Raw genomic sequence first — 24,685 nt, forward strand, 5'->3', positions numbered from 1 at the left:
ATAATGTACTTAAATTTCCTTTTTGGAACGGATAGAGATACATGCAGCTTCCTGCATTACTGCTCTCCAGAGGGCCGGTTGCAGAGAGGGCTTCCCAATTTTAATTACATTCTCTTCTTCAAAACTCTACTCCCGAGTACTTTCACCCACATTCTGCCGCGGCATCCCTTGCGAAAGCAGCACATACATCTGTGACACAGCAGCAGCCTCCAGAACACACACACACCATACAAACTTTGACAGCAGCATGCTCCTGCCTCCAGACACAGACCACACAAACTTATGACAGCAGCATGCGCCTTCCTCCAGACACAACACACAAACTTGCGACACACACACACACACACACACACTCACTCACTCTGGGGCCACGGGGGAGGGGCCCCTCCTCCTCCCGGATCTCCGGGCACCTGCCCCTGCCCGTCCGCTCCTCCTGGCGCCCCACCCCCATCCCCGGCGCCCGGGCTCTCTCCTCCCCCCACCCCAGCGGATCCCTCGGTCACCTCCAGCAGCTTGGCCAGGAGGGCGGCATACAGCACCGACAGGGGGCCCAGCAGCTCCGGGCTCCCGGCGGCGCCGGCCGACGGCCCGGTCGGGGTGGCTCCCGTGTCCATCGCCCCCCGCGATGAGCCTGGCGGACGGTAAGCCCCCTCGGCCTTAGGCGGCAAAGACCCTCCGGGGACCGCCTCGGCTTCCTCCGGCTAGCCCCGGTCTCCTCTGGGGTAACAGGAGAGTGAACTTTGCCTCCGCCGCTCGCCTGTCCTTCCCTCCCCCAGGCAAGAACACGTCAACCCGACCAGACCTGACCCCAAGCCGGTCCCGGCCCCGCCCCTCCCCACTGTGGCGTCAGCACTTGGCGCCGCAGCCGCGCGTCCCAGGCAAAGAGCGCGACACTCGGAGGAAACAGGACCGAGAGGGGCGGGGCCGGCCAGGTCCCGGCAGAAGAAACCAACTGGAGGCCGGGAGAGGGGGGACAAAGAAAAAACTGCCACTCTAACCGATAAGAGACGGCTCCACTGTAAGAGGAGGAGAGTCAGAACTCCAAACTCCCAGAAGGAGGAAAACCAAAACGAGTCCGAAGGAGGGGCCGAGGAGCCAATCAAAGCGCTAGTGCTAAGGGGCGGGGCGGAAGCTTTCGGGACCTTTTGCCACTTCCTCTTCACCCTACAATCAGAAAGGAGCGAGTGGAACCGCGGAACTGTCCGCGCTAAAGTAAACAAATGACCATCCGCTTTCCCGTTATATCCTGGGGACCGTGGGATCTTATCTCCGCCGAAACCTTCCATAAGTGTTGTCCCCGCACCAGAAAGTGAGCTCTAACGGGGTAGGGACTCGGGCCCTGCACACAGCAAGCGCTTAATAAGTGCTTTATTCATTTATCCTCCCAGTTATTAATGATTCCCTTTAAAAAGACTGCTACCTATTGTCTGCGCACATGTCCGCGTCCCCTCTAGACGCTCCCAGAGGACCGGGCCGATTTGAGTCTGGCTTAGTGCTCCACAGGCTTCCAACATTTTTAAGATCCTGTCTAAACAAAACCTTCAAACCTAGCCCTTCAAACACCTTAAGGTCACCTGGCGCCCGAGGACCAGTCCTTCCAGAGCCAGCGGCCTCTGAGTATTCTTACTGAACGGTTTTTGGCTTCCTTCAAGTGCCCCCTAAAATCCCACCTTCTCCAGGAAGGCTTTCCCAATCCCCCTTAAGGCCTTCCCTCTCCTATGGCGGCCGGTTTGTCCTGTCTACTTGTTTACATCAGTGCTTCCATGTGGCCTCCTTAGTCTGTGAGCCCACGAGAAGGAGGCCTGCCTCTCAAACCTTTGTGTCCTCGATGCTTAGGGCAGTACCTGGCATAGAGTGGGCAATTAATACTCAGTGATCACTTGGAAACTCCTGCTAATATATCTGCACAGCATCCTATGAATAAAGCATCCAAGCATTTATTATTTGCAAAGCACTGTGCTAAGGGCACGAGTTTTTAACCTGGGGAGTCTTAACACAAGTGTATGTCAACATAATTAGTATTCTTTGTAATCGAAGGTGTTCTGTGCATTTAAAAACATTCTAAGGACTCCCTAAGAATTCACCAAAGTGCTAAAGGAGTCTATGACACAAAAATGTTAGGAGTCTCAGAGGGTTACCTGGAACACTAAGAGGAGGGCACACAAGCAGTATATATCGGAGACCAGACTAGAACCTGAGGACAGCTTTCTCCATTATGTCACCCTGCCTCTGGTCCTAACACCATAGTAGGTAAAATCTCTCTGGACATTAGTTTCCTCACTTATGAAAGATTTGGACTACAGAATTCTTAAGTACCTTTCCAATCTAAATCTATTGCCTAGGGGGAAGGAGGAAGAGAAGAGGGAAGAAGAGGGGGGGAACAGAGAGGGGAGGAGGAGGGAGGTAGGGAGAGGGAGAAAGAAGAAGGGGGAGAGAGATGGAGATGAAGAGAAAGACAGAGATGGAGAGGAAAATAGAGAAGAGAGGAGAAGGGAGAAGGAGAGGGAGAGGGAGAAAGAGTGGGATAAGGAAAGACCATCCCACGTGAAAAGAGGAAAGCCATCCCAAACTAACACAAGCAAGAATTCTTCAGGTCATAGTCCTCTTTAATAAGGATTTCCCAATGAGATAAGGTTTCTCAAACATTTTTGGAAAGAAAGATTAAATGAGTTCCCCCCTGAAAGAAACCAAAAACTACTCCTTTAGAATAATGTTCTAATTCCTATAGGAGGCCTCTAATCATTCCCAAAGATTTCTTGTCACCCTCCTTTCTTGATTTTTGTACTAACTTCCCAACTCGAATGTTTTTAATGTCTTCAGTTTTTTTCCTATCCAAGTTCAGCCCCTTCAGAAACTTTTAAATCTAAAAAAGAAAAATGACTAAAATACAAAATAAATCCTAAAAACAAGAAAGCAATAAAATTGATTAACATATATTTAAAGGAAGAGGGAAAAAAATCAAAGATTAGAACTAAAAGAGGCAAAAAACATGAAACTATAAAAGCTTCAATTTTAATCACACACCTCTTATTTTAAAGTCACTTCCCTTAAAACTGGGAAATGATCTGCTACTTAAGAAGATGGTATATAACACTGAAATCTGGATTTCTGCTCTATTTTTAAAATACAGGCATAGCAAATTCCTGACAGAAGATAGAAGGAAATTTTTAAAATAAAAATAAAAAGGCTATTTAAATAGCCTAGGGTCTGCAAATCATATCAAAAGGTTTTTTTCTTTTTTTAACATCAAGGAAATAATACTGCCTATGTAGAGACCACCAAACTAGAAACAATAGAGCATTTACAATAAGGAATAAATAACAGTTGAGACTCCCCAAAATCGTAGGACACAAAATTTAACTAACAAACTATTAATGAAATCCAAGTGTGAAATCCCAACAACTAAAATTCTATGAGAGAAGTCAGCCTGAGATGAATAGGAAAAATTCTGAAAATGTCAAGAATACAATTCAGAAGCAGAAGGGAAACAGTCTAATGTGGATGTCCATGGAACCCAGAAACAAGCACAATTCATTAAAAAATAAAATACAGATGGTAGAATGAAGGCAGCCAACAGCAACTGAATATAAGATCTATTGTACCATAATAATATTAGTGTCAGGAGTGCTAAAGCTTAGAATATTACTGAGCTGGTAAGAGAAAACAAGGCCCATAATAGTATTTTCAGCCATATTGGAGGACCAAAGAAGGAATGAGCAATGAATGACCTTGTGGTACATTTGGGGATTGATGACAACTGATAACAGAAAAGACAGCAACTTGAGTTCCATTTTCTCTGCTGCCAAGGAGAATGGCCTTCAAAATAAAAATGACAGGGCAGAGGTGGTTAATAGAATGTTGGTACTCAAGGTGAATAGAAAATACAATAAGAAAGCAACCAGCTGTCCTTAACAAATTCAAGATGCCAGGCCCAGATGAACTGCATGCTTGAGTATTGAAAGGACCTTCAAATGCTTTGACAGAGATTTTGCTAAATAATATCTGAAAGACTATGGAAAATGGAGGAGGGAATTAAAGGTCAAATGGTGTCTTTTTTTTTAACAGGAAAAAAATGAGCTCTACAAAGTATAGGTAAGGAAGTTTGATTTGGATTTCCAGGAAATTTCTAGCATTTATCGTTAAAGGAATGAATAATAAGGATCTGAGAAAAGAATAAAAAGTAGGTCATGTCTAGCTGTCTAGCTACTTCTTTTTCTTTCCTCTCCCTCTTTTCTTCCCTCCCTTTCTCTCTATCTCTCTCCCCCTCTCCTCCCTTTCAACAACATTATCACGCATAGGGGACAGCCAGTAAAGATACATAGACAGGATATGGAGTATCACACATGAGAAATGGCAAGATGATGAGCTTATCTAAACTGCAAAATACAAGAAGGGAAACAATGTATAATAGACTGGAAAGATAGGTTGGAATCAAGTTGTGAAGGGCTGGCTTTAGATGCCAATCAGAGGAGAGAATCACAGGAATTCATTGAGTAAGAAAATTGCTTTGGCAGCTATATGAAGATGTGATCAAAATTTGAACTTAAATTATATGAAGAGACAAATAGACAAAAGGGGACCCAATGCAAAAAATGTTGAAAAGGAAGAAACTAGTCTTTGTAGCTGTTTGGATATGCAGTAGGTATAACAGTGAATGAGGAACTGAATAATGAAGCGAAAATTATATGACCAGGAAGAATGATGGTTTTCCACAAAAAGAAAGAAATCTGTTATAGAAGCATATTTGAGGGAAAACATAAGTTCTGGTTTGGACATTTTGATTTTTGACATGCCAATGGAACTTTTAGTTTAAAATGTCAAATAAAGCACAGTTGATGTGAAGTGCTTTACAAACCTTAAAAATGTTAACTAAATTTTAGCTACTATAAATTATTGGTGGTGGTTCTTTTTAATGTTAATAATTATTACTTTTGTGATCTTGGGCTAGCATCATCTAACCTCCCTATATTTCATCTATGAACTATGAAATTGGGCTACATGACTTTTAAGGTTCCTTCCCATTCCAGATATATCATCTATGATCCTCTGATCCTAATCATTAGGAAGACAAGAAGAATGTAGTGTACAAAATGTTGGTCATGAAGCCAGATGGCCCTAGGCAAGCTATTTCCCCTCTATTGGCTTCTCTTTTCTCCTCTCTTCAACTAAAGACTCTCTAAAGACCCTCTAAAGACCCTTGTTGTGACAATCTATAACTTACAATGATTCTAATGAAGAAGACACAAACGGTTTCAAAAGGCCATTTTCAAGCAGGAGAAATGCTTTTCACTGTAACCACTTTTAAAAGATTATAGATTTAAGAGCTAGAGAGGATCCAAGCAGTCATCTGGTCCAACTTCTTCATGCTCCAGAAGAGAAAACTGAGGTCAAGTGACAGGAAGTGACTTGTATTGTAAAGCATTAGACTCAATATCTAAATTCATCATCCGCTGAATCCTGAGACAATGCTCACACTGCACTGTGTGGAGTATAGTAATTGCTACCCAACCCTGAAATAGACAATTACAACCTCTTTCCACTTTGATTCTCCAGGTTCCTTAACCTTCTGGCCAATCCAAAAATCCCTCACACTCTTTTCATCCTAATCAAATTCAGTTCAACAATTAATTATGAAATAATAAATGTTCCCCTCTCCTACATGATGATCATGATGCAGAGAAAACAAAACAAAGTTTCTGCCCTCTAGAAATCTGTTTATATTCCACTGTCCTATCCCGTGAGAAAAAGTATTCCAAAATTTCTTGTTAATTATCAACCAGTTACTACCTCTTCACTGAAAAATTTAGCAGTGAGAAAAGAAATGATTAGATTAGGGCAGTTCACAATGAAGTGTGAATAACGTGGGTTCAATTATTCTAAGGATATTTTATTTTTAAAAGAGAAAATTAATCAACTGAATGAAAGGGAGAAAGAAAATATAGAGGGGAGGATGTTTGACAAAGGAGCCCAACTTCTGAATTTTGCACACCTTTCCCTTATGCACACCTTGTATAAGGATTAGTAAAACTCAACACCCCATTACTAGAAATTTGCCCAGACCTAAAGTATACATTAAAGAAAAATTACTAATGTCAACAAATACCAGCACAGGGAGCAGAGCCCTAAAAATAACTTTAGATATTTCACCTTCCATAAACTGCCTCAATAATTCCCCTAAAAAGTCAATTCTGAATAAAAATCCCAAACACATCATAAAATCTATAAAGTATTTCAGGTTCCATCTTTAAAAATTGCTTTAAATTATTAAAAAAAAAATTTCAGATCTATCGAGCTAGTCACTTGCTGAAAACCCTAAATGCTCAAAATACACTTATTAAATAATTACAATACACCAATAAACCATTTGGAAAGTTAATGTCATACTTACCATCTCAGTATATTGTTTCATGTTTTCTTTTGCGACAAGACCTGCACTCTTTATAGCTGCAAGAATTGGTGGCACCACTGGATTTGTTTCTAGTTGTTGTTCTGTATCCAAAGGAGTATCTTCTATGGAACCTATTCCTAGAGGTTGCTGTTTTGTATCTAAAGGAGTTTCTTCTGTGGAAATGATTTCTAAAGGAGGTTGTTTTGTATCCAAAGAAACATCTTCTGCTGAAATCAGTCCTAAAGAAAGAAAATTAACTTAAAGTGTAATGGTGTTTTAGAACATGGAATTTTTGACCCATTTAAACAATTCCCAACATAAGTTCACCCTTACATGTATGACCCTCCTGATAGAGCTGTAGCTATAAACTTCTGAGTTCCCCTGAAGGCCCCTAAGATTATAAAATAAACAAGTTTCTATCTATTTTTTATAAATGTCTAGTTGAAAAGTATTTATATCTAGGAGAGAAAAGGGAAGAACACTTTTTTATTTTCTCCAAAAAAAGTCACATAATTAATCCTCAAAATAATGCATTAATTCATTAATATCTTTAATAAGATAGATGAGAAGCTAGGTGCCAGACTTGGAAGCAGGAAGACTCATCTTCCTGAATTCAAATCTGTCCTCAGGCACTTACTAGCTGTATGACCCTGAGCAAGTAACTTATAACTTTTTGCCTCAGTTGTCTCATCTGTAAAAATAAGCTAGAGAAGGAAATGGCAAATCAAACCCCAAATGGGGTCATGTAAGGTTAAAAGTTTACATAGTATTTTATCAAACTGTAGTTTTCCTATGTACTTCTTATGAAATAAAACTATTTGTGAAATGTGTCTGTGAATTTTAAATTTTTCATTATACGTACTACTCCTGCAGCAAACCAGCAAGTAAAACTGCCTAGATCTTGTTAGTTCCTAAGCTTCGAGTTTCTTCCTCTTTAAGGTTATCTTCTATTAATTACACACACACACACACCCACGTGAGTCTTGTGAAATTTCTTGGGTGAAACACTGGGTGCAACAGTTCAACTGAGTTTCCAGGGTCTGTTCTATACAATAGCTGGCTATCTTCTCTGTTTAACATGAAGCAATCAGTACCTTTTGTTTAGTATGTACTATATGCCATTCACTGAATTAAATGCTGAGAATACAATGATAAAAGTGGGGAAACAGTCTCAATAAGTGAATATATATAGCTATATACATGATTTTGTGTGTATATATATCTATATATACACATATATATGTATATATATTCATATTCTTCAGCTCATTTTACAAATGAGGTAACTGAGGAAAACAGGATTAAGTGACTTCACCATAGTAACATAGATAGGATCTGAGGCCAGATTTGAACTCACAAAGTTAAGTTTTCAAGACTCTGGGTCTGGCACTCTATTCTTTGTGCCACCTAAACTGCCTGCCCATAAGTGATATTATACTTAGACTAAGATTGTTTTGACTAATCCCTTCTTCAAAGAACTGGTAAACCAGGAATGTGGATCTTTTATGTATAAAGCAAAAATTGGTCCATGTGTCACTAAGTTTTGCTGAATTGCTTTTTTCTCCCTTTTTCATTTGCTACACAAAGCAGTATTCACTGGGGGGGGGGGGGGGGGGGGGGGGGAGGGATATATTTGAAAATGGAAGTGATATTTTTTAAGCAAATTTTAAAAAACAGATTTTCTGTAAATACTAGTGATTCTTAAAACATGAGATGAAGGAGAAGACAGGAGAAAGAAACTAATTTTATTTCTTAATTGATGAGCCAAATTAAACTGTTCAAGTTCAGTTTTGTTTTGCTGTATTTCTTAAGAGATCTTAATAATCTCCCAGTCCCACTTCTCATTTATTTTCTTGTTCTCTGAGGTTCTATAATAACTAGAATTGGCAAAATTCTTGTTAAGGGATTCAAAAGGTTAAAAACCACTTAAAGGCGTAGATTAAATTCTAAGCCCCTAAGCAGAACTTTTGCCCTTCTGACCTCCAGAGTTATCCAATTATGACATCCTGTCCCCTTCTCCCTCTCTTACCTAATCACCTCAAAAATTGCTTGAGGTGACAAAAAGTCTCCAATTGTTAAAGATAACAATCATAGTAGATTCTCATGATTTGTGAATTCCATATTTTTGAATTCTCCTATTTTCTAAAATTTGTTACTTCAAAATCACTGGTGGTGCTTTTGCAATGATTAATGGACATGCACAGAGCAGCAAAGAATTTGAGTTCTTGATGTATGCATTTCCAGCTGAGACAGAACAAGGGGATACTCTGCCTTTTTGTTTCATGTCTTTTTTGAGATCTACCCCCTTTTTTTTTTCATTTTTGAGCTTGGGGGGGTGGGGAGGCGCGTGATCTTTGCTGTTTAAAATGATCTCCAAGCACTCTGCTGAAGAGCTATCTAGTGTTCTTAAGCCCAAGAAGGTTGGGATGTGCCTTACAGGGAAAATCTGTGTTAAAAAGCTTCATTCAGTCATATAATGTTGTTGGCTGTGAGTTCAATGTTAACAAATCAACAGTAGAGCAACGTCCAGAAAAAGGAAGAGGAAATTCACTGATGTGTACATGAGATTACTCCTGAAAGTACTACAGTAAATGATGTGACCATAGACTTGCTAAAAATCTAACTCTGTATATATCCCCCAGGAGCAATGGTTCAATATTCACTAATTTAGTGTTCACAGTAACTTTATGGAATGTAACTATTGTCAACGACAAGAACCAATTGTGTCAATCTTCATTTAATGAGAAATAGTTATTCTTTATTGCTCATCTTTTCCATCTAAAAGCTACCAGCCCACAAACACCGTTAGGGATTGCTGCTCTGAGATGCTCAGATTCTTCCTTGATGAGAAACCTTTAGAGGTTCCTAAATTGACTAGAATAAAATGCAAAATCCTTATCTTGACACTTAGGGACTTCCAATCTGCCTTAGCAGAAATATTAAGTTACTTCTTTACCAAATGTATATTTTAGCCAAATTGGACTACTAGCTATTACCCAGACTTGACATGCTAACACCAACCTTTGTGCATTTGCACAGGTAGTCTTCCATGCTGGTAACTCTACTCATCTCCAACTTTTAGATCCCTCATCTTTCTCAGCTCAAGTGCCACATGCTCTATTTAGTCTTCCCTGATCCCTGCCCTGGAAGGAGGAAGAAGTGTTCTTCTTTGAATGAGGAAAAATTTACCTTCCTAGATGAATCTGTTTTATCTCACCATTGTTTCCCCATCTCTCCCTACATTGTATTATACCTATTTATGTAGCATATGTCTCCCTCCAACCGTCCTCCCCCAGAATGTAAGTTTACTGAACACAGAGACTGTTTAATTTTGTCTTCATTATCTTTGGTACTTAGGTAGTACTTTGTACATAAGAAGCCCTTTAACATATGTAAGATGAAGTAATTTCAAATGAATTTTCAAAAATAGCTACATATCTGACATAGTCCTAAAGTTTATCTTACGCACTGATATGTCTCAACTTTGAACCATAGCATGTACACAAAAATTACAATTTTTAAAAAGAATAACCTATTAGACTATATCAGTGACAAGATATTAATTTCTCTTTTCCTATTAAATCTTATTTTTCACAGCTAAACTTCTGAAAACTGCCATGTGAATTGAATTTTTAAATATAAATTCATTTAACAAATTCAGTAGACTTCACTATTCAAATGAACCTTAAAGTGAACTGTTTTGTGAAGATCCTTTTGTTAGAAATTTTAAAAAGCTACAGAACAAGCTTGAATTTTTTGTGGGGTGATGACAAATTTGGATTTTCTATTTTTTTAAGTGAATTTATACTTCTTCAGTTTTTCTAAGTTCCCAACATTCTCAAGAGTTAAATTGGGTGTTAGAGAGAATTCAACATTAATTATTCATTTGATAAAGATTTATTAAAAACATGGACTGCCCAATAAGAATTTATCTCTGTTCATACAAATACTTTGTTTCCAAGCCAATATTATTTTAGGATGATGAATAATAGCTAACATTTTTATGGCATCTTATGCTTTTCAGAGCACTCTACAAATCCATTCTTTTAAATATTCTTCACATGAATGATCAAAATGCATAAGCATTAACTATGTTAAACTAAATCGAGATTATGCAAGGGAGATAATAGTGTCTGTCCAATAAATCTGCAGTTTAAAAAAAACATCATAAGCATACACTTTTTGATAGAGAGAAAAATGTATATGTTGAATCAAAAAAAAGGCATCAAAAAGTATTATTGTGTAAGAAAAGCCTGCTATTTAAAAGAAATCTTTGATTAATCTTTTTTGTATCCAATGCTGCAGACTGCAACTCATCACATGCAGGTTAAGGGCATATAGATGAGACAGTGCTAGGGTGGCACAGTGAATAGAAATACTGGCTCTGAAGTCAAGCAGACCTGAGTTTAAATCTGGCCTCAGACTCTTACTATGATTGTGTGATTCTAGACAAGTCACTTAATTTCTGCTTGCCTCAGTTTCCTCATTTGTAAAATGGAGATTAAAAAAACACCTTCTCTTCCAAGGTTTTCAGCCTCAAATCAAAGAATTTAATATCTGCAGAGTGCTTAGCATAGTACCTGGCACACAAAAGCTGCTATAAAAGTGTTAGCTACTTATTATTTTTAATCACATATCCTGTGTGATTCTTATTCATGTCTTCCAATAAATCCTCCATATTCATTCAATCTGTGTACATACATACTGAGTTAATAAGGAGGCCCTTATTGAAATCTTTCTAAAACTTCTACTCTTTTATAGTCTAAAACTCAATTCAGCCAATAGGCTGAAATTATCTTTATGATAGTCTTTTTTTTATAAATGTTTGTATCACAAACATTGAGAAACAAAATGTATAAAAACATCAGGACTTTGCAGGTAATTTTGGCAAATCAAGTAATTTTGCCAACTTCTCTATTTGTCTCTCCAAGTAAAATCTGTAACCATTTCATGTCAGTTTTTTGTCTTCTGCTCTCATGTAGAGAGAGATTGTGAAAAATATTATGACGCAGTAAGTCTACTCAGTCACAGGACAAGGCTCTTACATTTCAAGTAATCCACAAATATAAATATTTAGAGATATTTTTTAAAAACCTAATAATTCTTTGCAGCCTCTGCTCTCTTTTATCACTCTTGCCACTTTTACTGCAAATGCAAAAGACCACACAGGAGAGGTGGTTATTTTGTGTTTTTATGTGTTTCATGGATTGTTATAGCTAAATTAACCAATAATCAAGTTATAATTTTAGAACTTAAGATCTTAATCAAGGTCCATTTTAATTCAGTTTTTTTAAATATAAAATTGTCTTAAATTGGGTCATGAATGATAGTTTCTCATACTCTTTATAAACATAAACAACACAATAGCAGTATTATGTGATAATCAGTTATGATAGACCTAGCCCCTTTTTCAGCAATACAAGAATCCAAAACAATTCCAAAAGACTCATGATGGAAAATATCATTCACATCCAGAAAAAGAGCTATGGAGTCTGAATACAGATCAAATCATATTATTTTCACTTTTTTTTTTCTTTCTTGTGGTCTTTCCCCCCTTTTATTCTGATTTTTCTTTCACAACATGATTAATGTAGCAATGTTTAATGTGACTGCACATGTATAACCTATATCAAATTGTTTGCCATATTGGGGAGGGGAGAGAATAGGGAAGAAGGGAAAAAAATTTGGAATTCAAAATCTTATAAAATTGAGTGTTGAAAACTAAAACTAAAATAAAAACAAGCTTAAAAAATGTACAACATATTCATTGAATTTTGTCTCACTTTGACAATAAAATCATTTTACTGCACTCACCAAGAAAATCTTGTCTGTCATGTACATGGAATAGCATTTTTTAAAGAAAAATGAGTAAACCTTACCTCTAGCCAGATCTTCCCCAATACTTTGATCTTGTGAGGACTTTTTGACTAGTAGTCCATCTTGTGAGTCACCAACATCTTTGATCTCTCCCGAATCCAAAAGATCAGCTTTTTCTGAGATGTCCATATCTTCCTTGGGTACTTCCACTGTATGAACTTTTATTTCTATGCTCTCTGGTGGCCTCTTGTTTTCCTCTGGTGCAAATGTATCTCCTTCATTCACTGAGAACTTTCTTCCCTGGTCTCTTTTGGGTTCTGTTTTTGGGTCTACAGGAAATACTAAAATTTCCATATTTATGTTGTTGTATAACAAGCCATAGTATATGGTTCCAAATACCTTGTAGATTTACATAAAGTTTGTTACTTACCTGTTAAAATTAAATATTTGTGGTTATGTTATTCTATCTCCAAATATGCTCATTTGTTACTTATGCTATTACATGGAATAAATTTCTTCCTGGGAAAGTTAGGTCTGAACATAATCATATATTTAAACATGGGGATTTATCAGTATCTCCCTGAATATGCATATAATTTGATCTCTGGATCCTCAATTGATACATTATTCTGCTTTATTCTCTGCATTCAGAGAATGCTTAAAAACTTATTCCTATGCTTACAAATAGCACTTTTAGAAAAATTTTCATTCTCCTAAAAGCTTAATAGATTAAAAACAACTTAAATTATTGAGGACACTCTATGCTTATTTATAAACAAGGTTTAAAAGCATAAATCAATCAAACCACTGCATTTAATTATTTATTGATAGTATTTTTTGGAAGTTATATTTACCATACCTCAGTAACTTAATTATCTTTACCATTGAGAAGAGTAATACCGTGCTGGAGATATAATACAGCGAAAAAAAAAAGTGAATTTCAAGTCAAAAGAGCTAAGTTTCAATTCTGGAATCAGAAGGATCTGAGTTCAAATCCAGCCTCAGACAATTAACACTTGCTGTGTGATCCTGGCTAAGTTACTTAACCCTGATTGTCTCTCAAAAAAAAAAAAAAAACGGTAAAAAAAAATCTTAAAAGGCTCAAAGATGTAGAGCTGGAAGAAACTTTAAAGGGCATTTAGTCCATTCCTCATCTTACAGAAGAAGAAACTGAGGCTCAGGAAGATGGAATGCCTAAAAGTTTTGTTGGCTTCTAACCTCTGAGTAAGTTTCCACATCTGTAAAATGAGAATGATAAATTGTACTACACATTTGTTGTGAGTAATGTGCTTTCCAAAATGTAAAGTACAATACAAAAATTAGTTATCACTAGTAAAAACAATCTCTCCTCTTGACAGAAAGATGGAAGACTATTAGGGAAGAATGTTGTATATATTGTCAGAAATGGTCAATGTTTTTGTTTACTTTGCTTAACTTTTATTGTTGCCATAATGAAGGATTCAATTTGGAAGAATGAGTCATCTAGAGATGACTGTGGTTAAAAATAAAAATCATCAATAAAACTTATACTTGATATGTATACATATATTGTATTTAACATATACTTTAACATATTTAACATGTATGAGACTACTTGCCATCTAGGGGAGGGGGTGAAGGGAAGGAAGGGAAAAGTTGGAACAGAAGGTTTTGCAAGAGTCAATGTTGAAAAATTACCCATGCATATGTTTTGTATTTGAACAACAATAATAACCAATTGCTACTGAGATAAAAGAGAATTCTATATTAAAGAGAGGGAAATGACAGCTAGTCCAAGAATACTGAAATGTCATACTCTCCTATTGGACCAAGCTGTTCTCATATAACTAGCCCAGAAAAATATACCTGCCTTGTACTGGATTTGAGAAATGGCATAACCATACTTTTATCAACCAGGCTAACTCAGGAAGAAAAGAGATTTGTATTTTACCTGCAAGAGGGACCTTAGAACTGTCTTCTGGAGGCGCAGCAGCTGCTAGGGGTACACTCTCTTCTACCAAAGGGTGTTTGTATCTGACAAAAAAGATCAGGTCCTGAATATCATTCAGCAGAGTAACCTCTTCATCAAATGTGTCCATCTCTTTCATGCCCAGCTCCTTGTTTTCTGCCACTTTAGAATCTAACATTTTCTCCACCATCTCAAGGATATTTGACATTGAAGAGTGAAAGACATCGTCCAGTGCTTTTTCCATATTATATGGCAGGCTCTCCTTTTGAGCAAATGCTAGCTTACTTTCCATGTCATGGAATGTGGATTCCAGCTGCAGGACATTCTCTGACCCAAGGTACTTTTCTAATCTTTCTATTTGTTCTTCATCAAGAAAGCCCTTAATGATAGACAGTTGCTTTACTGTATCACTATATTCTAATTTAAGAGCTTTTTTATAGACCAGGTTATCTTCAAGCTCCATAGAATCAGATTGCTGATTTGTTTGGCTTTCTGTATCAATGAAATTTTGTGAGTATTCAAGATCTTCTTGGGAGAAATCATCTGGCCAAGACCTTTCTGTGTAACTGAAGTCTTTTTTGTTTTCCAGACCATCTTCTTTTTCAAAATAATCAAGCTCCTCAAATAAATTTTGAGCCTGATTTTCATCCTTGCCAAAAGAGTCACTAACAGCAGAGGACGTGGGTTTTTCATCTTTCTCAAGGGGATCTTTCTCTTGCTGCTCTAGAGTGATTTTAATAGATTCTTCAATCTTTGCAATTACCCCTTTGGGCATAGTCTCACCTGACCCTTGCAAGCTTTTATCTACTCCTTCAGCTTCCAAAATCATACTTGTTTTTTCTTTGGTGTCTTCTGTGGCATAAAGCAGATTTGGGACTTCTGAATTAGCTTTTTCTTTCATTTGCACATCAACATTTATGCTACTGCTCTGGCCACTGGCAGCAGCGCTTATAGCATTTTCATCTTCTAACAAGTCCTCAGCTATGTGGAAGTCATCATCTTCAGCTTCTGCCTTTTCTCTCTGCAACTGTGTTGTCTCCATGATAAGAGGTTGTTGGCCCACATTTTCTTTGAAATCATTTGTTTCTCCATCCTTAAGAATATCTTTGTCCTTATTTTTTGTGTTCTCCATTTCTTTGTTTTCATCTTTGGAAAGTTGATCTCGAATCTCTCTTTCAGAATGCTTGATCTTTTCATCCAGCTGCTTGCTAATTTCAGTTTCCATATCTTTATCCTGTTGGCCCAGTAAATTTTCTTCCAACATCAGATTCTCCTCCACCTTTTTTTCTGGTAAATAAATTTTATCTACAGAAGAAATGTTGATTTGATTTTGAATTTTAAGCAGAGCTGGCTGGGAGGATTCCTTTCCTTGCATCTTTACTGGAAACATTTCCTGTTCTTGTTCATTTTCTGAAATACTGTTTATGTCCACATTTCCTTTGGATGCATTTTGTTGTTCATCTTCTAGCAATGATTTAATACTTACAGATTTCTGTTCAGTATTTTTCTCTTTCATTTTCTTCCAGAGTGCTTTATGTACAGGATCACTCTCAAAGTTGTCATCTAAAACCTTTTCTCCAGATTTCTCCTCAGGAAGCTCCCCTTTTGTAATCTGAGGAGTAATAGTTTCTTTTAGGTCACCTTTCATGTAATTAAGGGGTGATTTTAAGGTGTCTTCTCTCATTTCAGCAGGATTATTATGCATAAGTTCAATTTCATGAGTAGAACTTTTTATAGAAATGTCCTCATCTCCTAATTCCTTTCCCTTTTTCATGAATTCTTCCTTGAATGGTTGTATTATCTCTCTTTTTTCCTTAATTTCAATCACTGTGCCAATTTCAAGGGTATCTTCTAGGCTTCTGTCATGACTTGTTACAGGGATATCTTCTTCCCATTTACCAATCAGGACTTTTTCCTTATCCTCTATCTTTTCTTCGTCTAAATCAAAATCATCCAAATCTGTGGCATCGTTTTCTGCTTCGCCTCCACCAACAATAGAGAAAATAGTATCTCCTAAGGTTTTCAGTATATTTTTGTCATTTTTTTCACCAATGCTGGGCTGAGCTATTTCATCAGTATCTTCTTCAGTATACAAATTTTCACCTGTTGAATATTTCTCTTCTGTTTTCCTATCTTCTCCATTTGTAAAAGTTAGTAATGGTGGTTCATCAAAACTACCTTTATCCTCTTCCTCAACTTTGGAATTATCAGTGTCCAATTCCTCATCAAACTCCTCTTCTAATGAAGTAACAAGCCTAGTTGTTTCATCATCCGATACAAGTGCATCTGCAGTTGAGCCAAATTTTGTTTTCAAATCCAAATTAATTTCCTTTTTCAAAAGTTTATAAGCATCAATCTCCTCCCAGTCCTTAGAAAGCTGAGAAATATTAATGTTCCTTGAATTTTCATTTTCTGGCACTTTTAATTTATCTTGTAGCATTTCTTCTAAAGGCTCAAGGGAGGGTTGATTTCCCTGAGGATTATCTGCATGACTATTTACATGGATGGGGGTCCTATGTGTTTCAAATTCTCCCTCTAAATTCTTAGTGTTTTCAGAAAGTAAACTATTTTCTTCTGAATTTGTAAGAATTTTGCTATCCACTGATGTTTCAGCCTCATCATTGTCATCCTTGGATATCTCAAGAGATTCTTCAACATCGACTTCCTTAGGATTCTCCTCTTCTGTTTCTTCTGTAAGTTTCTCAGAGTTTTCAGTCCCGGAAGTGTTCAATTCATCTTCCCCTTTGTCTCTCACAGTTTCTCCCCAAAATCCTAAAAGATCTTCAATATCATAGTTGTCAAAATCATCCACTCCTCCATCAAAACAAACAAAATCTGTTTCCTGAAAGGAAATAAAATGTTATTGTGTCACACTAAAAAAAATTTTTTAGTGCTGAGGCAATTGGAGTTAAATGACTTACCCACGATCACAAAGCTAGGAAATATTAAGTGTCTGAGGCTGGATTTGAACTCAAGTCCTCCTGGCTTCAAGGCCAGTGCTCTATTCACTGTGTTTAACACACACTCTAAGTGCTATAATACAATCAACTCTTGCTTATACATATTCAGTGGCTTATCAACGATTCATTTTCAAATGAATTTTGTACTCATTTAAAGATAGCTATATCTGATGATTTAGGAATTCCCTTCAAACTAAATCAACTAATGGTCTAGGAATTAACTTCAAACAAAATTATCAAACTACTTCAAGACCCAAAAGAACCTGAGAAACTAACTTCCTTATCAATTTATCTTCTTAAAATATGCTTATCTTGTTAGAACTCAATAGAACCTATTATGCCTTATTTTCCCTAGGTTAGCAAGGATGTTATTGTTGACTTAAAGGACATTTTATTGGGATGCAGACTACATAAGAAATTTAAAATAAAAAGAAATAATGAGTCACATTATAAGTTCTTTTCTACTTAATTAAGTTAATAAGATTTAGAAAGTGAGATTTGTTGAGAGATCTACCTTAAAGTAACCCGGAAACATTTATATTTATTTTAAATGAAAGTTCATGTTTATTTGTGGATTTTATTTTGTCCCTGCTACTGTTATCCTAACTAAATAAAAAAGTGAGCAAGTATTAAGTTTAAATCAATCACATACAAAGAAAATTTCAATTAATTCATTAGCTTTAAGGTGTCATCTTTTTTTTTTTTTTTTTTGAATTTTTATTCTTTGTTTTAGCTTTGTATTAAATTTGATCTTGGCTCTAACAAGCTGGTGATCTGAATATATAAACAATTGATTCAGAATAACTCCCACACCAGTAATGATTTGTTTCCTATCTATTAACATAATCAATTCATTCCTTTTCTCAAAAAAAATACTCATGATGTATACACAGGATAAATCTGTATAGTGTATAAATCTTTGTCCTCTTCCAAATCCCTACAAATGAACCAAGTTTGCCAACTTGTTTTTCTAAGTTCTCCTCTCTGCATTGAAGTCACCAAGCAAAAGAGTATGCTGAATTAAACTGGAGGCTCTTTATTTTGATGTTGCATAACTAATGGCTTCAATTAACAACTGGTTGTGTGCATAAGAAACAATGCTGGATCAGTTGTTCCTCTCACTTCAAATTAAACCATTCTATTGATATTCTGACAAGCTTGAAACTGCTTGACAAAATAGTCTGCCCAAGTCATGTCTCTATGATCTACAGACTGCCTGTATCACATACATTTAAATATAGAACTGCCATGAAATTACAAGTGGGACAGTTATTGCAATAAAGGTCAATTTAAAAACCCACAAGACTGGAAAAGGTAACAAGAAAACAATTCAAAGCCCTCATCCATACTGCTATCTCTGCCAAGATTTTGCCATAGGTTAGTACTACCAGCTTTTTTTTTTTTTTTTTTTGCTGAGTCAATTGGGATTAAGTGATTTGCCCAGGGTCACGTAGCTAATACTATTACTACCTTTTAAGTTCTGTGGCAATTCTAGAAAAGTTAATTAGTAGGAGGAAACTACATTATATTATAATTTACGCAAGAAGTCATAATGCTTTAATTCACTGAAGATAACCCAAGGTGCTTCCTTCCATTCCAAAACTCTTTTCTGTTTCCTTCTCCTGAATCTACTAAATATTCACCTAACCGTTGAAAATAAGAGATAAAATGTTATCTCCCAGATACTTTATCCATTTCTTCCCCAATCAGTCAATTATAGGCTTTAGACTAAGTATGGAAAAAATTACTTAAGCTGACTGAGAAAACTTGGTAATACTTTGTGGGGCCTCTATAAAACCAGAATGCTGGTTCAGGACCAGAGAGAGTTGATCAAAAGGGGATGAAACAATATTTCAGCTAAACTTCTAAGAAGGAACAAATTTGTAGCAGCACATCTGAGGCCTAAAACTTGCGTCTCAAGTTTCTTCCCAACTCCTTGATCAGAAGATAACTTCATAAATGTCAGGGTCTGGAGTACTTCCCATTTTCCCAATACTATCCTAGCTGCAATTCTAAATAAACTGACTTCAATGTCTCTATCAGGAACCAAGAACAGCCTGGACATAGATTCAGCCCCTTCAAAGATCTTTCGTTCTCTGTTTAGACTGGCTTTCCCTTTGACACTGTATTCATGGGAAAGTATGTCATAAACTTATGAGATGAGAAAACAGTTTGGTGATAACTGTTTTCCTTACATGGCAATTCTATATACACCACACCTCTTTCTAAAAGCTCATTAAATAGGGCTGACAAATTGATATCCACTGACAATAATGATAGAATGCACATCCTCTGGAACTAGTAAGTGCTCTCAGTGAAGAGTTGTCATCCTGGCTCTGAAGAGCCTTCTTAGTTCAAGTAGAAGGGACTTGCAGCATGTGTTTTTCACTTTAATGTTGAATTAGCCTAATTTTGAAATACCATTGAAGTTTATCATTTAACACTCAATTTAAGTGGGTCAACAAATGTGTCAGGCATTATGCTAAGCACTAGGGATCCAAAGAAAGGAAAAACAAGTCCCTGCCATCTAGGAACTCCGAGTGTAATATACAGCATGCAAAGAGTGATGTACAGACAGGACAGAAAGGTAAATCGGGGATAGCTCAAAGGAAAGACATTAAGATTGAGGAGAGGTCCAAGAGGTTACTTGCAGAAAGTAGGATTTTAACTGAGACTTTAAGGAAATTAGGGATGCCAGCAAGCAGAGATGAGGAGAAAAAGAGTTCCAGGTACTGAGGGACAACCACTGAAAATGTTTAAGGTGTAGAGATGGAGCATCCTCTGCAAAGCATGCAAAGTCCAGCATCAACAGAGAGCAGAGTACCCAGAGGGGAGGAAAAAGACTGGAGAAGTAGAAAGAGGCCAGAGTCTGAGGGACTCAAAAACCAGGGGATTTTATATTTGCTTCTAGAGGTGACATCAAGTTTGGAGTTTACTGACATGACAGACTTGTACTTTAGGAACACCTATGGACGAGAGCCGAGGTTGATAAAACTGTCGAGATGTGAAGAGATAAGGGCCTATACTACGCAGTCACAGCGTCAGATTGAAGGGAGGGACTTATAAGAGAAAAATAATTTTTAATGGACCAACCTACCAATTTGCGAATTTACTTGCAAAAATGGGCTAACAAAGGCAGTTTGGGGTGTGATTGATGGAGCACTGGTTCTGGAGTCAGGAGGACGTGAGTTCAAATCCTACCTCAGACTCTTACTAGTTGGTACCCTGAATAAAGCATTTAACCAACTGCCTCCCCCACCCCAAAAATGGGCTTACATGTGCCTTAATATTACCTAGGCAAAGCACCTGATACCTAGAAAACAGAACATATGCTTGTTGAATTAAATGAAATTCCTGATGTAAAGGAAAGAATCCACAGGCCATCCAACTGTCTGAAAATCTTTTATGTCTCAAAGATTTTCTTTTATATGTCCTTTTGTCTTCAAAATTTTCTATATAACAACATGTTCTGGAACAAATTAAAATTTGATGCAAAGACTATTAGGATTTTTTACTTTTAAGCTGAAAATAACTACCCACGGCCTTTTAAAACCCACTGAGCAGAATAATTGATAATGAATAATTATAAATTAAGAACAACCAAAAAAAAACCTCACTACTTACATCTGTTGGTAGTTCTAGTTCTTGTTCAGAATATTGATGATTTACTTCAATTAAGTCCTTTGGAAAGTACCCAAAAACACTGCCAACCTATCCAAAAAAATGAACAAAATGAGGAAATTATCAGTAATTCCACGAAAAGAAAATAGCAAATGTGTGATAATTAGAAAAATTGTCACATGTCCTTTCCATAGACATATAAGTATCTTTTAGTAGCTACATCAAAAGTAACTTACTGAATAGTCATTAGGAGACACACATATTCTCTCTCTCTCTCACACACACACACACACACACAGAGGAAATAGTCATTTTATTACCAACTAGTTAAATATTCTGCTACAATAATCTCATTAGTAATATCTGACAACTGCCTAAAAGTCAACATTACTCCTGGAATGCTGTAGAGATTAGATAATCAATAAAAAAATTGACAGATAGTTCATTAAAGTCATAGTTTCTAACATATCCCCCCATAAAGATCTTAGAATAGGGAAAAAAAAAAAAAAAAAAGAAGAGACCCAAACATTACTCTGAAAACTTTTAAACAACCTACATTTTTTCTGGAAAAAATTGTATGGTTTTTACGAAGTGAAAGAGGCAAAGACAATAAAAGCAATGGAAAGAGATCAGAACTAACAATTAAAGATGTGGTTTCTAATTCAAATTCTTCTACTAGATAACTTCCACTACCACTTAATCACTTAAGGAAAATAAAGTCTAGAGTAGTAATCTGCCAAAAAGAGGACTAGAAAAGTATGTATGATATATCTTTCAACTTTATATCTCTGTAATGTTAAGGAAAACCAAATTTCACTTGTCTGGGTAAGAAGTTTTAATGATAATAGGAAAAATAAAGGAAGGAGGAAGTATTTCTAGAAAGGAAAAAAGTTCTTAAAATAAAGAAGAATGCTTAATATTTACCACTAGAGCATAAGCATGGACAATAGGAAATGCTACGTTTATATGCTAGGTGGTATAGTCTTTCTCAAAAATACCAAATGGAATTAGAGACTGTATGATTTTGCTAACATAGAAAAAATAATGTCCAACTTCGTCAATAAACATGTATTAAGTGCCTATTATGTAGCAGGCACTGTGCTAAGTGCTAGAGACACAAAGAAAGTAAAAAGAAAGTCCCTGCCCCTCTTTCTTTCTCTCACACATAAATAGGGAAGAAAATATATAAATAACTATGCATGCAAACAAGCTTGAGGCAGGATAAAATGGAGATAATCAACAGAGGGAAAGCACCAAAATTAAGCAGAAGCTACTATTAGGATAAAATCGAGAGGTATGGTGAAATGTGTAACTAAGTTTACAGGTGTCACATTCCGAATTTCTCTCAATGTCATCGTTTTATTTCCTTTCCAAAGCTGTATTAGAAATAGAAAGTTTTCCTTAACAAAGCTTACTAGACACCTTCTAAACCAAATTCTAGACAAATAAGCCTAATTCTTTCAAGCTACTCTATAAAATGTTAAGCAACAAATGAGTGGGTGAGTAACATTAATACTGAGAGTGAAGGAGGTATACTAGAAAGAGCAAGAGAACAAATAACCTGATATGATTGAGTGAAAAAGAGTCTTGTTTGAAAATAATCTATTAAAGTTTAGGTTTCTGCAAACAGTAGCATGATTCCTACAAATATCCTTTGAAGAACCTAAAGGTATAAAATGAAATTTAAGGGAAAGAAATATTTTGGTTTTAAAAACACAAATGGTGAGTTAGTCAGGGAAGCATGGTCTATTAGAATGGTAGGAAATCATGCTGGCTTCTCTCTAATGATAGAAGATAGAAATCACAAGAGCATTAGATTTTAGAGCCCAAGAAGAGCTTAAGGAATACCTAGACTTATCTCCTTAATTTTTCAGATCAAGAAACTGGGTTCTAAAGATGTAGAGTGATTTGCCTTAAGTCATACAAGTGACAATTATAAAAAAAAGTTTAAATCTAGAAGACAGAATATTCAGCTAAAGTTTCATCCAAAGAATTTTTCAGGGGACTTTCTCTACAAAACTTACTCCAATTATTTCAGTTCACCATGATCTTTCCATTCTCAACTTCTAAAACCAAAATCTTTCCTGCCCATAGTGGGCAGTTAACTATAATATTTCTCTTTAACTATTTCATGTACAGCTATAAGCTTTTGAGGGCAAATGATTATGCCTTATACTTCTCTTATACCTACAGTATATTGTTGCTATTTGTCCTTTGTTCTCAAAGAGGACCATGACATCAGGGAGGTGATGTTAGTTCATGCAACTGAATTGCATTTAAGTGAAGGAGGACTGGGCAAAGTCACCTGCCTCACTTTTCCCTCCAGAGTCATTTGGGTTCAATGGCAAGATACTTAAGAGATATGCCTGAATGCAATGGAAGACCTTGGCCTTTTTAAGCTAAGATTTTAACAGGTCTCAAGTTTATCTGAGGCTGAACCCATTTGTTGATTAAGGTTAGATAGCAACTGAGGCAAAGAATCTCCTCTCTTACCTAGTCAAATAAACAAACAAAACCTAATAAATAAATAAATCTGGGAGAAGAAGACCATCAAGTTTCTTCCTAAAACAGAAATGACTGTAAATTACAGAGTAACTAACAAGTATATAATAGAGCTTAGAAATATATCTCAACCATGTGCTAAAAGGAACTTATCAAATAAGTACTTATTGGATTTAAATGAATCCCTTTTTCTACCACCTACATATGGAATACAATGTAGCCACTTTTTTTACTGCACTCTCATACATGAAACTCTCAACTACATAGTTTGCCACCAAAGATCATTTGTCAAAAGATATGGAGGCAGAAAACAGACTGAGAGCTCCTCAAAGGCATCTATATTCCTCAATCTTCAGTGTCCCAGTACAAATGCTATGCATACTCAAATAATTATTCATTTAACAAATCTTTTATGCTGAAATCACTATGTAAGGGATATATGAATATAAGATGTCTTGTTCTCCACAAATTTCAAATCTAGCCAGAAAGATCAGATATGTACAAGATAGTAGATGACAAACACCAAACAAATTGGGGATTAGGTTATCAAGAAAGACTTCATGGATAAAATGGGATTGGAACTCATCCTCTAACTACAAATCTAGCATAGTGCCAAAACAGTTTGGAACAATTATTCTGAATTTCCTTCTTGTGAATCTTAAATGGAATAGATTTTTATACATATTAATTTAAATGAATTAACCCTTACAAGCTGGGAAAAGTTAGATCATCATACTTCTCAAGAACCCAGACTCAGGATTCTATTTTTTTTTTTTATTATACCTACTGCTTCCTGAAGAAACTTTTCTATTAGTATTTGGTTTTTTCTCAAGTTTTTAAACTTTCGGAATAGGGACTATATCTTTCTTTGAACGTACTAAGAACATTTCCAGTATGGAGAAACTATTAAACTCTCAACCACCATACTATTTAAAAAAAAAAAAAAAGGAAATTAGAGGACTCACAAATATTCTTTTCAGTCAGAAACATCTCTTTTTGATAATTTTCCCAAATCTATTTTTTAAAAAATACTCATGCAATTTGATGGATTAGCCATGTCTAATTAAAACTAACTAGTTAACTCGTAAAATGTGTACCTGTGAACAGAGTCTAGCAGAAGACATTAAGAAGAAGCAGGAGTAGAAAGAAGAGAAATTGTGATGGTGAAAGGGGGAGAAATAACAGAAAATAAGTTAATTACAAAATCAATTAAAGGTTCTTTGAAGAGAAAAAAAGGAGCACGAAAAAGATGATGAAAGTCAAATTTTCCTTCTTCCCTATCCCTTCCCCCATTTAATGATGCTGAACGCTCTCCAACAACACAGCCTATTAATAACACAGATAATTATGTGCCACAAGTTACCAGGTTCTCTAGGCCTTTCATAAACAAATATTAGCTGTCAGTATAAAAGGGAATGCAAAGATAAAGAATCAATTACTAAAACTTGC

General features: G+C 36.2%; 1 protein-coding gene across 7 annotated transcripts in view; it reads right to left on the minus strand.

Moving 5' to 3' along the window:
• MIA3 (MIA SH3 domain ER export factor 3) overlaps nucleotides 1-24,685 on the minus strand; it is a 58,996-nt gene that overhangs the window by 30,013 nt on the left and 4,298 nt on the right. For 3 of the 7 annotated variants that reach the window (XR_004233973.1, XM_031967075.1, XM_031967076.1), the window contains exons 3-6: nucleotides 20,738-20,824; nucleotides 14,136-16,995; nucleotides 12,268-12,546; nucleotides 6,389-6,627 (exon numbers count right to left, since the gene is read on the minus strand). Coding sequence is in view for 6 of the 7 variants with exons in the window: in XM_031967075.1 (XP_031822935.1) it covers nucleotides 6,389-6,627; nucleotides 12,268-12,546; nucleotides 14,136-16,995; nucleotides 20,738-20,824 (3,465 nt within the window). In the remaining variant the exon portion in view is untranslated. Of the gene's footprint in view, nucleotides 1-503; nucleotides 826-6,388; nucleotides 6,628-9,409; nucleotides 9,532-12,267; nucleotides 12,547-14,135; nucleotides 16,996-20,737; nucleotides 20,825-24,685 lie in introns of those variants that run through there. The other 4 variants (XM_031967077.1, XM_012547903.3, XM_012547904.3 and 1 more) reach the window with 4 other exon arrangements.

Source organism: Sarcophilus harrisii, chromosome 4 (assembly GCF_902635505.1).
Source record: "Sarcophilus harrisii chromosome 4, mSarHar1.11, whole genome shotgun sequence".
In the NCBI taxonomy this organism is placed as follows: domain Eukaryota; kingdom Metazoa; phylum Chordata; class Mammalia; order Dasyuromorphia; family Dasyuridae; genus Sarcophilus; species Sarcophilus harrisii.